At 44.1% G+C, this 15,625-nt stretch overlaps 1 protein-coding gene across 2 annotated transcripts; it reads right to left on the minus strand.

Moving 5' to 3' along the window:
- Positions 1-1,641: 1,641 nt before the first annotated feature.
- On the minus strand, positions 1,642-11,496 carry LOC113030003 (uncharacterized). Of its 2 annotated transcripts, none has more exons than XM_026180990.1 (5): positions 10,702-11,496; positions 9,583-9,791; positions 9,152-9,272; positions 8,788-9,013; positions 1,642-1,803 (listed from the first exon to the last, which is right to left on the minus strand). In XM_026180990.1, the coding sequence occupies exons 1-4, from the start codon at positions 11,224-11,226 to the stop codon at positions 8,789-8,791; spliced, it is 1,080 nt and encodes a 359-aa protein (XP_026036775.1). In that variant the 5' UTR covers positions 11,227-11,496; the 3' UTR covers positions 1,642-1,803; position 8,788. The 2 variants fall into 2 exon arrangements, with proteins under 2 accessions (XP_026036775.1, XP_026036776.1); XM_026180991.1 differs by lacking the exon at positions 1,642-1,803 and having other exon boundaries at positions 8,216-8,925; positions 8,968-9,013.
- Positions 11,497-15,625: the final 4,129 nt, after the last annotated feature.

Consider the following 15,625-nt stretch of genomic DNA (forward strand, 5'->3'; position numbering starts at 1 on the left):
GGTAGGTCTTCTCCAGGAGCCTCGTCTCGGCCGCCTGGATCTCCTCGGGCCCCACAGCCAGACTCCACCACACCAGGGGCCATTTGTGTGGATCCCTGAAGCCTCTGTGAGGATCCTTGAAGCCGCCGTCTGTCCTGATCCAACATAAAGCCCCTCGCTCTGTGTCGTGTTTCAGGTGAGACAGGTGAAACTCGGGTCGGGGGTAGTCAGGGACGTTTTCTTTTAGGAGATACGGGTTCTTCAAGTCATGAGCGAGCTTCTTCAGCTCATTCAGCCACAGATGCTTACAGTTTATGAAGTGTTGTATATATCCTCTCCTGTTTCTTTGCTGTCTGCATGATCAGGTGGAGGCTGATGCTTCCTGTCAGGAGTGTGAGTGATCTCTGAGCTTATGAATATAAGCCTGGTGATCAGGGGGCGTGGTGGGCGTCTGGATAGACCACGCCCCCACTGGACTGTGGGGCGTGGTCTATTCAGACGCCCACCACGCCCCCACAGTCCAGGGCTGTTACACTGCCCATGCAAATGGGACAAAGCCTGAGCGCCCTCACACAGGAAATAGTCTAAACATCAGCTTCCATATTTCAGCACCAGCACTGATAAACATCACAGGGAAAGAAAGAAGAAACGGGTTCTTCAAGTCATGAGCGAGCTTCTTCAGCTCATTCAGCCACAGATGCTTGCAGTTTATGAAGTGTTGTATATATCCTCTCCTGTTTCTTTGTGTCTGCATGATCAGGTGGAGGCTGATGCTTCCTGTCAGGAGTGTGCTTGCCTTTACCACGTCCCCACAGTGGGGGCGTGGTCTATGCAGACCCCCACCACACCCCCGTCCAGGGTATGCAGGAAATAGTCTAAACATCAGCTTCCATATTTCAGCACCAGCACTGATAAACATCACAGGGAAAGAAAGAAGAAACACTTCCCCTGCAAAACCACCAAACTCCTGTCATCTACCTCTATTTCACTGTTTCCACTTCTGTTACAGGTTCAAGTGTTAATGAAGTTAAACCCGACTGCAGCTCAGACAGCAGGCTAATGAAACTCATTAGTAATTCATTGAGCAGATTACATAGACACATAGAGTTTAGCAGATGTTTGCTTGTTAAACACCTGCAGACAGCAGCAGGATCCATGTGAGTGTCTGCAAAGTAACGTCTCTCAGTAGCTGTATACGGACAATACTGTGATATTGAAAGGTTAAATATACAGTAATATACATATGATAACATTCGCCTGTTTCTGGAACATAGCTCAACAAAGTTCGATCTCAAAATTGAATCTTAAATTATTATTTTTCCAACATTTTTGATCTCTTATATGTCACAACCCGGCTCAAGGACGTGACAAGCAAGTGGGCGACCACACACAGGCTTTTAAAGGCTGTGAGATATTTTTAATGACGATAAGGTGAAGAAACTTAAACACAATTGAAATGATATAACAGCCATAACTGAAGCCTCAAATGAATCTGATGGGTGCCAGACGGAGAGAGCCAGCGAGAGCCAGAGACCCCGCTGGTTCAGTCCAGGTGCATACACTGGGACTGGCCTTCTCAGGTGTGCTGCATCTATAATTGGGTCAGCTCCACCTACCTGCAAGAAACAGGTAACAGAAAAAGCGAAACACGAGGCCAGCCCACTGGCCGTCAGGACTGAGAAACACATTTAAACTCTGTTAAAGACGAGATGGGCACAAACTGTCCTCATGGTCTCCTGCAGCCACCTTTGACCTTTTGTTCGATGTGTTTTTGGAACAGGAACTATTGATGAGGACTTCCTGCTCGTGGATGTTGTGTGTAATCTAGAGAGATGTGGAACACAGGCTGAGGTCAGATGCTTTGGATTTACATATGTTTTACTTTCATTTCATCATCCCCCTGAAAAAGCTCTCTGAGTTTCTTTCGCGTCTCATTCAGCGTTCATCGCTCGTACGTATCAGTTCTGTCGCTTGTGAGCAAAAATAAACAAATGTAAGTCTGTTAGTAGCAACCGACCCGGAAACTTAAAGATCCCTTTGTTTCCAAACGCTTTAGACTGCGATGACCGAGAACAGTGAGAGTTTGTCTCCATGCAGTTCATTAACCTTCATACAGGTCTGAAGATCACAGCTGTTCACTGATGTTCAGCCGTGTCACTGCGCAGAGATTCCTGCAGATTCTCTGAATCCTTTGATGATAATATTACTGTAGATGATTCACAGTTTCACACCAAGAAGAATTGTTCCACATTTTCCAGACACAGTTTTTTGAAGATTAGCGAACCTCTGCCTCTTTTATACATCCATTTATCCACAACATGATTACAAATAGCAAATCATACAATAAGTGGAGCTTATTGTATGATTTTTACAGTCTGTCATAGAAACTATAAGATTAAAATCTGGACAGAAAAAAAAGAATACAGATGATTACAATCAGAATAATCAATAAATGCTCAATCCATTTATTAATTATTCCTCATCACACATGACCGTAAACCAAACATCTTCAAGTTTTTAACTGTCATTCAGAATAATGTGGAGGTCTGAGTTGAGAAACAGCCACCTGTCAGTATTTAGTCATTTATTTTTTGAGCTGATAATTTCCTGATCAATAAACAGTGCAAATATTAGTGTCTGATGTGATGTGACTACAGCCAGGAAGAGCACCGAACAGGGAATCCAGAGCTGCTGCACCGTCAGTGCTGTTTGGGTTTTCGACAGCAGGGGGCGCAGCTGGGCTCATAAAGCTTAAGAGCATCCTGTGATTGTCCTGGTGTAGGTCTGAGTGAGCACAGAGGAGGATGACTCTGAGTTTGTTCACTTTGTTCCTGTTCTCCTTCAATGATGTCACTTCCTTTACTGGCACACGCTCTAAAAACTGTAACTTTAACATTTATTTCTTAAATCCAGCTTCACAGAAAGTTCTGTGGCAGTATTTTAGAGCACGGCTCCATGCTGCACATTAGAGCTGGGCGATAGAACGATAACGATATGTATCGCGATATAACTTTTTCTCGATAGAAAAATTAAACTATCGCGATAGACCTCGCCGCTCTTGTCCTCTTAAAAAAAAGAAAGAAAAAAAAAGAACAGCCAATCCAAATTAAGTAGCGCAGAGCCGAACCAATCACAGCCGCAGCGTCACGTGACTTGTTACGTACAGCACAAGTGCCAAGCCGCACATGTGTATTTGTTTGGGAAGCAGCCAGCCACCGTACCGCCCGGGTAATGGAGGAAATGAGTGCACCGACTAGAAAAATCAACCGAGCGTGACCGAAGAGAAAACAGATGATGGTTCCAATGCCGGAGAGATTGTCGAACGGACGAGCCACAGAAGTTCCGTAGTGTGAAGGTATTTCGGCTATTTCAAGTCTGACAAAAAACAGAGTAGCGTGCACTGTAAATGTGCCGAAAGCAAGTCTGGAAATACAATAAACTGGTGCATGCGCAGATTTTTCTATGCGTTTGCACCTTTCGTCCACACGTAAACGGCGTTTTTGGTCACTGAAAACGCAGATTTTTGAAAACTCCGTTTTTGCATTTACGTGTGGACCAGAAAAACGGAGAAAACGCAGCGTCAAAGGTGTGCGCATTTTTTGACGTCACACTGTGCGCCACGTTATTGTTTCGGTGAAATGAATTTCTACAATACTGTTACTTCTACTCTCTGCAGTGTTTAAATGCTTACATATACACACAGTTACTGTCCGTCCACACATACGACTCGGTTCTGCTTCTATGCCCCAGCTTTGTTTTCTTTTTCCCACCGAGGCTTCTAGACTTCTGATTGGCCAAAATTTCTGCACGGTTAGGAATCTAGCGCCACCTGCTGCTTTGGCATGTTCATAGCAGCGTTTTCCTTCATTTCTGCCTTTATGTGTGGACGGGATTATTTTTTAAAATGAAAACTGAAAATCTCCGTTTTCAAAAATACCCGTGTACGTGTGGACGTAGCCTCAGTCTCTGACTGGAAGCGCTAATTCGTCATTCGGCTTTTGTCAGACTAAAGTAACTGTTAAAACTGTTTGAAAAGCTCAGCTATACAACAAGGAGAGATTGAGAATTTCCTTTTAGTTCTCAGTTTATTTGATATTGACAAAAGTTAGTCAGTTTTGTCTGTTCTTCTGTAAAACAAACTAAGATTTATTTTAGAATTAATATTTTGTTTCTAAGTGGAATTGACAATTTAGTCTGTTTCGTTTGTTCTATTTTGAAACTTAAACACTTTAGCGGCTGCCTTTTGTGTAGTTTGCAATATTTGCCTTTATTTATCTGAAAAAGTCTCATGTTCCTTAAGTACATCTACCCTGTTGAACTTATTATGGGAAATAAATATTTAAATAAAAACAAGCTGCTGATTATTTCACATTTTACTTGTGAGCAACGGCACATTTAAATCTTACAAATATAGTTATTTGGCTGATATCGTGATAGATATCGTTATCGCCTGAAATGGAAAAAAACATATCGTGATATGAAAAAGTCTTATATCGCCCAGCTCTGCTGCACATTAGCCTTCATACATGTGTGTTTTACACTTTAATGTAACAGAGTAAGGCGCAGGTTCTTTATAGAGTCACTCTTTTAATGAATATGTTCAAAACAAAATGAAAAAAGCCCATCCTGATGTTCTTAAAGGCTTGAGCTGAACGATTCAGATGCATTCATAAGGTCTACATTTTTGTCATGCTCTCCAGGATCTCTGGGATGTTGTTTCTTGTTGTTTTGCTGTTTCTCACCAGGGCGGAGTCAGGCTCCGGTCCCCACCTCTGTCCTTGTCTGTACAGCTCTACTCAACTCCCTCTCATCACGGACTATAACTCCTGCACCACTCAAGGCCCCAGTGGGGTTTGCTTCTTTGCTGGATCGTTGTGCTAACCTGTGTCAGTGTAGCCCTGGCTCGCTGAGTGATCTCGTATCTCGTAGTGCTCCTCTCTAACGTATATCTCCTCTCCTTGTACAGACCTCCCTGGACCTTCGCCTGTTACCCCGCCCTGTGGGCCTCGTGTGGATGTGGGTGAGGTCTTTGTGGACTGGACTTGGAATGACTGAGCTGCTTATGTGAGCAGAGTACTTACTGGCTGACAGTGTGTGTGAGGAAAGATGGATGATACAAGCACCACCTAACAGTTATTATTACACATTTCTGGATGTTCAGTTTGAAAAGGATGAAAAAGTGTTCTGAGCAAATTTTCCATCATCAACTTAGCTGAAACTGAAACCTAAACTATGCTGTTAAACATTTAATTTTAAAGATATCTTTACACAAACCAATTCAAAACTTTTATATTGATTGATGTAGGACCCACTACAGTTTGCATACAAGGCAGGTGTCGGAGTGGAGGATGCCATCCTGTACCTCCTACACAGAGCCCACTCACACCTGGATGGGGGAAAAGGCACGGTCAGGATCCTGTTTCTTGACTTTTCCAGTGCCTTTAATACCATCCGGCCCTGTATGCTTCAGGAAAAACTGAACAGGATGGAGGTGGACCCCTGCCTGGTGGCTTGGATCTCCGACTACCTCACCGACAGACCACAGTACGTCAGGCTGAAGGACATCACGTCTGACACTGTGGTCAGCAGCACAGGAGCACCACAGGGAACTGTGCTGTCCCCTCTTCTCTTCACCCTGTACACCTCTGACTTCTGCTACAACTCTGAATTATGCCATATTCAGAAGTTTGCAGATGACACGGCCATCATGGGGTGTATCTGGGATGATCAGGAAGAGGAGTACAGAAGTCTGGTGAGGAACTTTGTCGCATGGAGTCACACAAACCACCTGCAACTCAACACCTCAAAGACTAAGGAACTGGTTGTGGACTTCGGGAGGTCCAGAGAAGGTCCACTGCCGGTTCAGATAGAGGGGGAGGAGGTGGAGGTGGTCAACAAGTACAAGTACCTCGGGCTGTGGGTGGACAATAAACTGGACTGGTCATGCAACACAGAGCACCTGTATAAAAAAGCCCAAAGCCGACTGTACTTCCTCAGGAGGCTGAGGTCTTTTAACATCTGCAGGAAGCTCCTGAGGATGTTTTACCAGTCGGTGGTTGCTGGAGTACTTTTCTATGCTGTGGTGTGCTGGGGGAGCAGCACAGCAAAGAAGGACTCATCCAGGCTGGAGAAACTGATCAGGAGGGCTAGCTCTGTGGTCGGCATGAAGCTGGACACTCTGGTGACAGTGGCAGAGAAAAGGACATTAAAGAAACTGATGGACATTATGAACAATGCTGGGCATCCTCTGCACACGGCCATAAACAATCAGAAGAGTCTGTTCAGTGACAGGTTGCTTCTCCCAAAGACAAGAACCAACAGACTTAAAAACTCCTTTGTCCCACACACCATCAGACTGTTTAACTCCTCTCTGGAGGGGAGAGGGAGGGGAAACAGGAGGACAAAGGAGGGGGGAACAACTAAGCTGTAGTGCCTCTGCACCTCACTGTACAATACCTTTTGTAAATAGTCAACAGTGCAATAGACTCAATACTTAAAATGTGCAATTCACTTGTATTTTTATTTTTATTCCTATTTATTCTATTTATCCCCTTTGTATATTTTATTTATATTGTCTCTGTATTTATATATGTGTGTGTGTATAACTCTGTAACTTCTGTCGGTGCTGTGCTTTTTTGGAAATCGAATTTCCCAGAGGAACCCACCCGAGGGATTAATAAAGTTCTATCTAATCTAATCTAATCTAATCTAATGTATTCTTGGTAGACTGTCCTGTCCACCAGGGAGCGCTGCTGTACCACCTCCCACGTCCTTAGCACACGCACACATTTATACAGACAGCATGGATCCGTTAGCAGATGCACAGAAGTCCTCAGCTCCATCAGGTCCTGCTGTAGTTCTCAGCTGAGAGAGCGCAGACACGGACATGTTAGAGGTGACAGTGTGAGATGAGACTCCGTCCATCTACAGATGTACTCATCAGTTTATGAATCCTGACAGAATTTGTGATTTTTCTGCCTGGTCGTTGTGTCCTTGGGCGAGACACTTCACCTGCCGCCTACTGGTGTTGGCCAGAGGGGCCGATGGTGCGATATGGCAGCCTCGCTTCAGTCAGTCTGCCCCAGGGCAGCTGTGGCTACACCTGTAGCTGCCTCCACCCGTGTGTGAATGTGAGTGAATGAATAGTGGTATTGTAAAGCACAGCCTAGAAAAGCGCTATATAAATGCAATCCATTATTATTCCTCAGAGAACATGAATAATTATATACAACTTTTCTGTCTGTGTGAAGCTTCATTATCAAACTTTTGTGTTTGTGGTTCGTAATACGATGTATCGCCTCCTCTCATATTAATGACAGCTTGTTATGGTATTTGTGTTCAGGGAACTTTATTGTCTCAGATGCTAAAGCTGCTGCCCATTCCTCTTGGTAAAACTTTGGCCTGTTCACATCTTTCTGGGTCTGTCTGGAGCTGCAGGTCTGAGATCTCCTCAGAGTGGCTGAATGATGCTGAGGTCAGGAGACGGAGAGGACCTCTGCAGAAGCTTCATTTTAGAAGAAGAAGTTTCTCTGTGCTGTTGGCTTATTGTAAACGGGCAGTTTTGTGGCATCGGCGTAGTAACGACTTTCTTCTTAAGACTCGACCATGCAGCCTATTTTTTCCTTGTTGCGCATCTTGAATCAGCTGAAGTTGTTGAATCAGCTGGTGTTGAACGAATCTGTCATTTTTCACCTCTTAACTAGAGTTTGGACATTGATGATTAGCATCCTCAGTTCCCTGGATATCGTTTTATATCCTTTTGCTGTTTTTATAAAGTTCAACTATCTTGTCCTGCAGATCCTTTGATAATGCTTCTGTTTTTCCCATGGCTCAGAATAAAAGGTCAGTGCACCACTGGATGAAACATAGAATAGAATAAAATAGAATAGAATAAAGCTTTATTATCCTTTTACATGTACAATGAAATTATGGTTTCTCCACACCAAAAACGACTTGGTCTGAACAGAGTGTGAGTGAGCAATGAGGGTTACTCAGATCATGGCTGCGACTGATGAGGTGGATAGGTGGATGTGTCTTGGATGACCTGATTGAGGTCAGGTACAGACCAGAGGGCAGCGGGTCAAACAGGTGGTGGGCGGGGTCACCTGTGATGGTTCACCTGACACAGGAGGAGCTGGCGATGGCCTCCAGGGTTGGCAGTGATGTTTTGGGTGGTGACCCTCTGTGCAGCCTTGCTGTTCTCAGTCAAGGCCCCAGAGTACCAACACCCGGCAGGAGGAGAGCATGGTCTCCACTGAGGAGGGGAGAAGGTCAGCAGCAGCTCCTGGTCCAGGTTCTTCTTCCTCAGGACACGGAGGAGGTGCAGCTGCTGCTGGGCCTTCTTTACCAGGGTGATGGTGGTGTGGGTCCAGGTGAGATCAGCAGAGATGTGGGTGTGTAGAAACCTGAAGGTGGAGACAGATTCAACCTGTTCTCCATTTATACTGCCGGGGAAGGGGGCGCTGTCTGTGCCTCCTGAAGTCCATGATGAGCTCTTTGGTTTGAAGGACGTTCAGCTTTTCAGGTTATTTTCTGAGCACCAGCGGGACAAGTTCTCTACCTCCACCCTGTTCTCTGTCTCAGCTCCATCAGGGACCAACCACGGTGGTGTCATCAGTGTGAAACATGCAGTGACCTATCTGGAGGCCAGAAACTCACTGACCTTTCACACACACATAATTACAAGCAAATAGATCCCAGGTGAGGATTGTTACCTTCACCTTTAGTAGTTGTGTAAACCTCCATGTGTCAGCGTTTGTGTATTTGTAATGACAACAGAAACTATTCCTTTAATTACTGATTCATTACCTTAGAAAACAAGGCTGAGTGAAGGCTCCTTCCCCAGCGGGAAGCCTGCGTCAGGCCACAAATGTCCAACCAGTGATTTAGCATTTTCAAAACTGTCATACTGGATTCCAGGTGCAGCACTCTGTTCAGGTTTCTCACCCAACGAAAGCTTTGTTAGAACATCCTCTTCAGGTTTCTCACAGTACGTGAGGTTTGCTCTCAGTCGATCACAGTCAAACTTCAGCACCTGAAAACGAAACCGAGCAGAGAAACAAGGTGAGAAACTTCAACACTTTGTTTAAATTTTTACCAAATTTATAGGCAACAGCTTCTTGTAAAATGCTTCAGGCATCTCTATAGACGGAGGAGTAGGAGGGGCAGGTACCTGTCCATGATCCATGTGCAGGGCGATGGCGACATTATCCCAAACATAAAACTGCCGTTCAAAAGAACGTAGACTGTCAGCTTCCATCTGGTTTTTGTCAGGTTCTTGGGTCAATTTCCAACTGAGAAGAAAGTCAGAGACACAACCAATCAGCTCACAGAGGACTTCAGACTGCTTCCCTGACAGAGCTCTCAGTGCCAGCATCAAATCTGATGCTCAGGTCGTCTCCATGACAGGAAGCAAAGCGACCAATGACAAATTAAAGGAAAAACCAACATGAATATCAGACACTGCACGGACTCGTTGTGTCCATCATCTTTGGCTTTGTTTGTGGTTTTTATAATATTACAGCAGATCTTCATCATCATCAGTGGTCGATCCCATCAAAGTGATCGATCACATTTATTTCAGTGGAGACTTTTAACACTTACCTGTGTGTCTCGCACATGGCCTGTGACCTCCAGATGAAGTGTCCGTCTCTGTAAGTGAAGACGGCGTTCGGGTCATCATAAGCAAGCGAAGGATACTCTGAGAAGAGCTTCTCTCTGGCCGGGCTGTGGACCAGCACAGAGTACTGCACTTCCTGATTGTAGAGGGCGGTCTTGAACACCTTTATCATGGGCGGAGCTCCGGAGCAAAACTGGAGACAACAACAGGAATTTCAGTGTGAGAGACACACACAAAGGTCACTAACCTGACACACTGTACACCGTTTAACAATCACACAACAATATAATCCACCCACTGTTATCATCTCCAATGCCCTGTACCAACACAGAGCAGAGCAGCTATCTGAACGCTACCCCAACAGAGGTCGATTATCTTGTTAATAATTTCACCTCCTCACTACGTACGACTCTGGATACTGTAGCTCCTGTGAAAACTAAGGCCTCTAATCAGAAGTACCTGACTCCGTGGTATAATTCTCAAACACGTAGCCTAAAGCAGATGACTCGTAATCTGGAGAGGAAATGGCGTGTCACAAATTTAGAGGATCATCATTTAGCCTGGAGAAATAGTTTGCTGCTTTATAAGAAAGCCCTCCACAAAGTGGACTGAACCACTACAGATTAGAAGGGGGAAGAAAAAAAGTTGTCCAAAAGTAGTTCATACTCGAATTGCACAGAATGGAAACAAGTTAACGCACTAACCACACACTAACTACACACTAACTACACACTAACTACACCCTAACTACACACTAACTACACACTAACTACACACTAACTACACCTCACAATGAGGTGACTGTTGTTGTGACCCGCCACTATATCAATAAAAATGAATTGAATTGCACAAACACACTGGAGCTGGTTGGCAGATTACTCCTGGTCACATGACTTTCAAGGTTTTTAAGTGGCTGTTAGACCTTAAAGCCTTGAGGAGTTTAAGGTCTTAATTCAGGCCATCGTGTGTCTTTCAGTCTGAGCTGATGGATAAACTCAGTGTTTTAAAAATAAAAGTACTAATGAAATTATGTTTTCCTAACATGCAGAATCAATCAGTGAGCTACACATTGATTTAACCCCCCCCACCCCCACCACCAGTACCTGCTGGCTGTAGGCGGTCACCACTTCGTGCAGGGGGAAGGTGAAGCGGTACGATCCAAACCTGGACTTCTCTGCGAAAGCCGGAGAGGTGGCAAACTTCCAGAGGAAGCTCTCCTGCTTGTTCCGGTCTGGGTAGATCTCGTCTAGGTAGCTCGGCTTCTTTTCAGCCTGCTTCTCCATCCGGTTTGGGTAGAACCTGTCCAGGAGCCTGGTCTCAGCTGACTGGATCTCCTGGGGGCCCACAGCCAGACTCCACCACACCAGGGACAGGCTGTCTGCATCCTTAAGGCCTCCGTGAGGATCCTTGAAACCTTCGTCCTTCCAGATCCTCAGTAACCCTCCTTGCTGTGTATCGTGTTTCAGATTGGACACGTGAAACTCGGGTCGAGGGTATTCAGGGATGTTTGTTTTTAGAAGATACATGTTCCTCAAATGCTGATTGTGCATTCTCAAATCATGCAAACATAAATGATGCTTGTGAATAAAAATCGCATTCGATCCATTGCTCTTTCTCTGAGCCTCCATGTCCACGGTGCAAGATGATGGTGCTAATGAAAAATCTGTGATACAGAACAAACCAGCTGATCTCCCAGTGAGCCCTGCCACACTCTGCTCAGTAAGACTTCAGTCGACTCGTCAACCCAACGCGGAAGATTCCCAGGTGTGTTCATGCTCCACCCATATTTAGGAGGATATATCAGGTAGTGACTCATTCCCAGGTACTCTGCGGACGTTTGAGACATGTTGGCTCCTGCTAAAGGGGCGTCAGTTAAACAGAAATGTTTCCGTTCCTATTCAGGAGAAAAGAAACTGAAAACCTGAAACATGATGTTTCAGGTTTTCAGTTTCTTTTCTTCTGAAAAGAAACTGAAAACCTGAACATGATGTTTATGAAGAAGCCCATTTATCGTCTCACAACATGAAACTTATGTAATCACCCCTGTAGCTGGGGTCAGGGGTCATCTGCACCCACAGCACACGCTTCAGATCATCTGCTCTGGATGCTAGTCTGTTAGAGCTGTCAGAGCGTGAACCTGCGACGCACTTGAGCCCAGAATCATCCTGATCATATTTCAGCTCAACACTTCCTGTTTCCTGTTCAACACAGCAGACACTCCTGTACAGATGATTTCAAAGAAACTCTGATTTACACAAAATGTGATCATGTGTTTAGTCTCACGTCACTATATTCGTGTGATGTTCGTAGTTTATAAGTACAGTAAGTCTGGCCGACTTCCGGAGCAGCACATGGAATAGACGCGTTCCCTGACGCTCCTCCGTGCCAAACGTATTTTTGCGGTCTCCTAATTCATTTTTCTCTTCCCAAAAAAAGCCAACAATTGAAGCTTATACCGTATACAACAAAAGATGCCCAGAAAAGCTGGTAAACAGATTAACTCTTCATCACGAATTATGACTTCGGCCAACGCTGAACCCTACTGTTCGCACTGGCTATTATGGGAGAAGATCTCTGACAAAATTCTCCGTCATATAAACAAAAGGTTTGACAATTTGGAGCATACTCTTCATGCAGTACAGGAATCCCAAAGAGACCTGCTGGAGAAAGTGAAATCCATGGAAGAGCAGGCTCTAGATCAGGAAAATCGCCGGTCCCGCTTGGAGAAAGTGGTCTCCAACTTGGAGAGCAGGAATAAAGACATTAAAAGTGGATGACTTGGAGGGTCGATCGCGCCGAAACAACATTATGATCATTGGCATCCCTGAGAAAGCAGAGGGACCCAGACCGGCTGAATTTATTCAAGATTTGATCCCTAGACTCGTCGGGGAGTATCATCTTAAATCCCCGGTTATTGTCGACCGAGCACACCGCTCGCTGAGACCTCCACCGGCGGCAGGCGCAGCACCAAGACCAATTATTGCACGAATCCACTTTTATTGGGAAAAAGAACTCGGCTGCGAAGAGACCGAGCGTCGGAATACCAGGGCCATAAGGTGCTCATCTCTCCGGATTATACACCGGAGGTGAGCTCAGCGAGGTGTTGAAGATACTGTGGGAGAAAAAAATGGAACTTCGGTATCCAGCTGAACTTCTTCTGAAATATAACGGACACCTGAAGGCCTTTTCTACTGGTGTCCGTGTTTATAAACTCTGAGCTGAATAGTTCGTAATAGAGCTGCATGAGTTAGGCTTCTTCTGTAAAAGATTCTTTAATGTTCTGAGACCGTATATTTATTTTTTTCCTATTCAACAGTTTGTTTGAGCACAGAGTGAAGCCTAGTGCTTTTTTTCTGATTGAATTGGCCACTCTGTGGAGGGAGGTGTGGAAGGCCGAGAGGGACGCCAGTACTTCATCTCAGAAGTGCTTTATGCGGGGGTGGGGGGTGGATGGGGAGTGCCTATGGGGTTTTTTGTTTTAGGCTGTTTAAGTGCGGTGTTTTCTTTTGTGTGTGTGTGTGTGTGTGTGTGTGTGTGTGTGTGTGTGTACGCGGATGGCAGTCGATATCTGATGGAGTCGACACATGATGTTTGGGTTAAACAATGAGGTGAGCTTTGAGGGAAACGATGTAAAAATAGTTTCTTGGAATGTAAAATGTCTCGGACATATAATTAAGACGTAAAGTTCTCTCCTTCAGGAGACTCATATAAATATTAACGAAGATTAAGAGCAAATTGGATATCTCAAGTGTAGCAGGCTCCTTTTACCAGCAAGGCCAGAGGTTGTGCTTCTCCTTAAAAAGAATGTTTCATTTGGTTCAGACTTTTGGTGACTTTAGCTGCTTTCTCGACACTTTTTTGGATAGACTATCTATAAAAGCCCCTCTAATATTAAGTCAGTACAAACTCTGAATGATTTACTTGATATCTGGTGCTTACAACATCCTACTGAGAGGGCTTATTCATTTTTCTCTCATGTCCATAAAACCTACACTAGAATTGAGTATTTTCTGATATCCTCGGAGCTGCTGCCCATAGTTGTTGATTCAAATGAGCATAATATTGTAATATCTGATCACAGCCCGGCTTCAATAGTCTTTAAAAACATCTTGACCAAAAATTGTAATTGCTGTTTTAACCCTTCCCTTCTGAATGATCAAGAATTTATTAAATACCTCAATGCGAATATGGATATGATATGTTTCTTGCTACTAATGATAACGGAGAAGTTTCGGATTCTACTTTCTGGAAGACCTTAAAGTCGTGATGAGAGGTCACATTATTTCCTTTGAATCTCCCAAGAAAAAAATATTGGGAAAAAGGAAATGAGCTTCCTGAACTGGAAGAAGTATATAGATCATCTTTGTTGCAAACTGATTTAAATGAAAATTTGAAATTAAGGTATGAATATAACACAATTTTAAATAAACGCATTAGCAATCTTCTCTTGAAGCTCAAACAGAGACATTTTGAATTTGGAGATAATCCAGAGAAACTGCTGGCAAATCAACTTAGAGGGGAACAAGCAAAATGAGCAAGTCAAAAAGTGATAATGAAATCCGGTAAAGTAAGAACCAATCCAAAGGAAATTAATACTTGTTTTACCAAATGCTATAAAGATCTGTATTCTAGGAAAATTAAATCCTCTCAAAGCGATTTTAGCAACTTCTTCGATCTATTATCTATTCCCCATCAGATGAAGCCCTGAGAGATGAAACCGATTCCCTGTCTCTGAAAACCATCTTTTAGGAACAATCCAAGCCTTCCCACAGACAGCTGGCCCCGATGGATTCGGTAATGACAATTACTCCTCTCATGCTTAGGATGGTAAATTACTAAAAATAAAAGGTTACCTCACTTTACGACCAGCACATTATAGACCCATTGCTCTTTTAAATTGTGATCATAAAATCATAACCAAAGCCTCAGCTACAAGATTGAGCAAACATGTTTCAACAATTATACGTCCTAATCAAACAGGATTTATTCCTGGTAGATGGTCATTTAATAATGTCCGTTTATTATTAAATACAATTTACTCAGGTTATGGAAAAGAGGCTAAAACAGCAGTACTTTCTCTGGATGCCCAGAAAGCGTTTGATCAGATTGGTCTTATATATTTGAGACTCTACAACAATTTGGTTTTGGGGAATATTTTAGGGATTGGATTAAAATGATTGAGAGAACGGAACAACTATGGTTAAATAAACATCTACTATATTAAAGGGGACGTGAAACGCTGAACACAAAGGCTAATGTCCCTCACTGACACAGCTGTAACTGTCTGTGAAGCTGGGTTTAACAAATCAGTGCATAAAGCTTTAAAACATGTTCATAGATCCATCTGTCAAACGTGAACATGTGATTGGTTGGTTGTGGCTAACAGACTCAGGCTAACTCGTGACAGAATCGATCCCTCAGAGGAAAATAAGGACAGTGAAAGTAAACAGTGTGAGAGGCTCAGTGTAGAGCTGCAGCGGTGAGCTGTCCACTCCACTGTGTCCATTTATGACAGAACGTATTATAACCAGTGTGACGTGGCGCGATGACCTCTGTCCTTCCAGGGGTCACAGGAGCCTGGACTCATCAGGAAGCGCTTTGATCACGACACAAACACACGTCAGTGAGATTGTGTCAGTGTTTTCCTCTCAGTGATTCTGTCAGTAGTTAGCGAACATTAATGTAAGTCTGTGAGCCTCCAACCGACGCGCAGCTTTCACGTCCTGTGGAACTAAAACGATTCCTGTGTGCTGCAGGATTGTTTAAGCTACAAACACTGCAGCCATGAACCTCCTCTGAGGACCTCCCCCCGCCCTGCAGCTCCGCCTCCATCCTCTGCACATGCTCAGACCGTCTCAGCCTCTGATTTCTGTCAAAACATTTTGTTCTTTACTCAAAGGTTCATTTTTATTTCTTTACATTTCCAACACTTTCTCCTTCAGCGTTTATTCGTCGTCCACTTTGGAAAAGCTTTTCTTCTTTTTATAAACTAAACACGTCAGGTGACGAGGATGAAGAACACCACCA

Source organism: Astatotilapia calliptera, chromosome 10, assembly GCF_900246225.1.
Source record: "Astatotilapia calliptera chromosome 10, fAstCal1.2, whole genome shotgun sequence".
Lineage (NCBI taxonomy): Eukaryota > Metazoa > Chordata > Actinopteri > Cichliformes > Cichlidae > Astatotilapia > Astatotilapia calliptera.

What these genes read in the sequence shown, in the direction of transcription:
- LOC113030003 (XM_026180990.1), bottom strand. Translation starts at nt 11,226, where the DNA reads ATGGAGGCTCAGAGAAAGAGCAATGGATCGAATGCGATTTTTATTCAC. An exon ending in TGACCGCCTACAGCCAGCAG is followed by an intron (nt 9,792 to 10,701) that starts GTACTGGTGGTG and finishes TGTTGTCTCCAG; the next exon opens with TTTTGCTCCGGAGCTCCGCC. An exon ending in GCCATGTGCGAGACACACAG is followed by an intron (nt 9,273 to 9,582) that starts GTAAGTGTTAAA and finishes CTTTCTTCTCAG; the next exon opens with TTGGAAATTGACCCAAGAAC.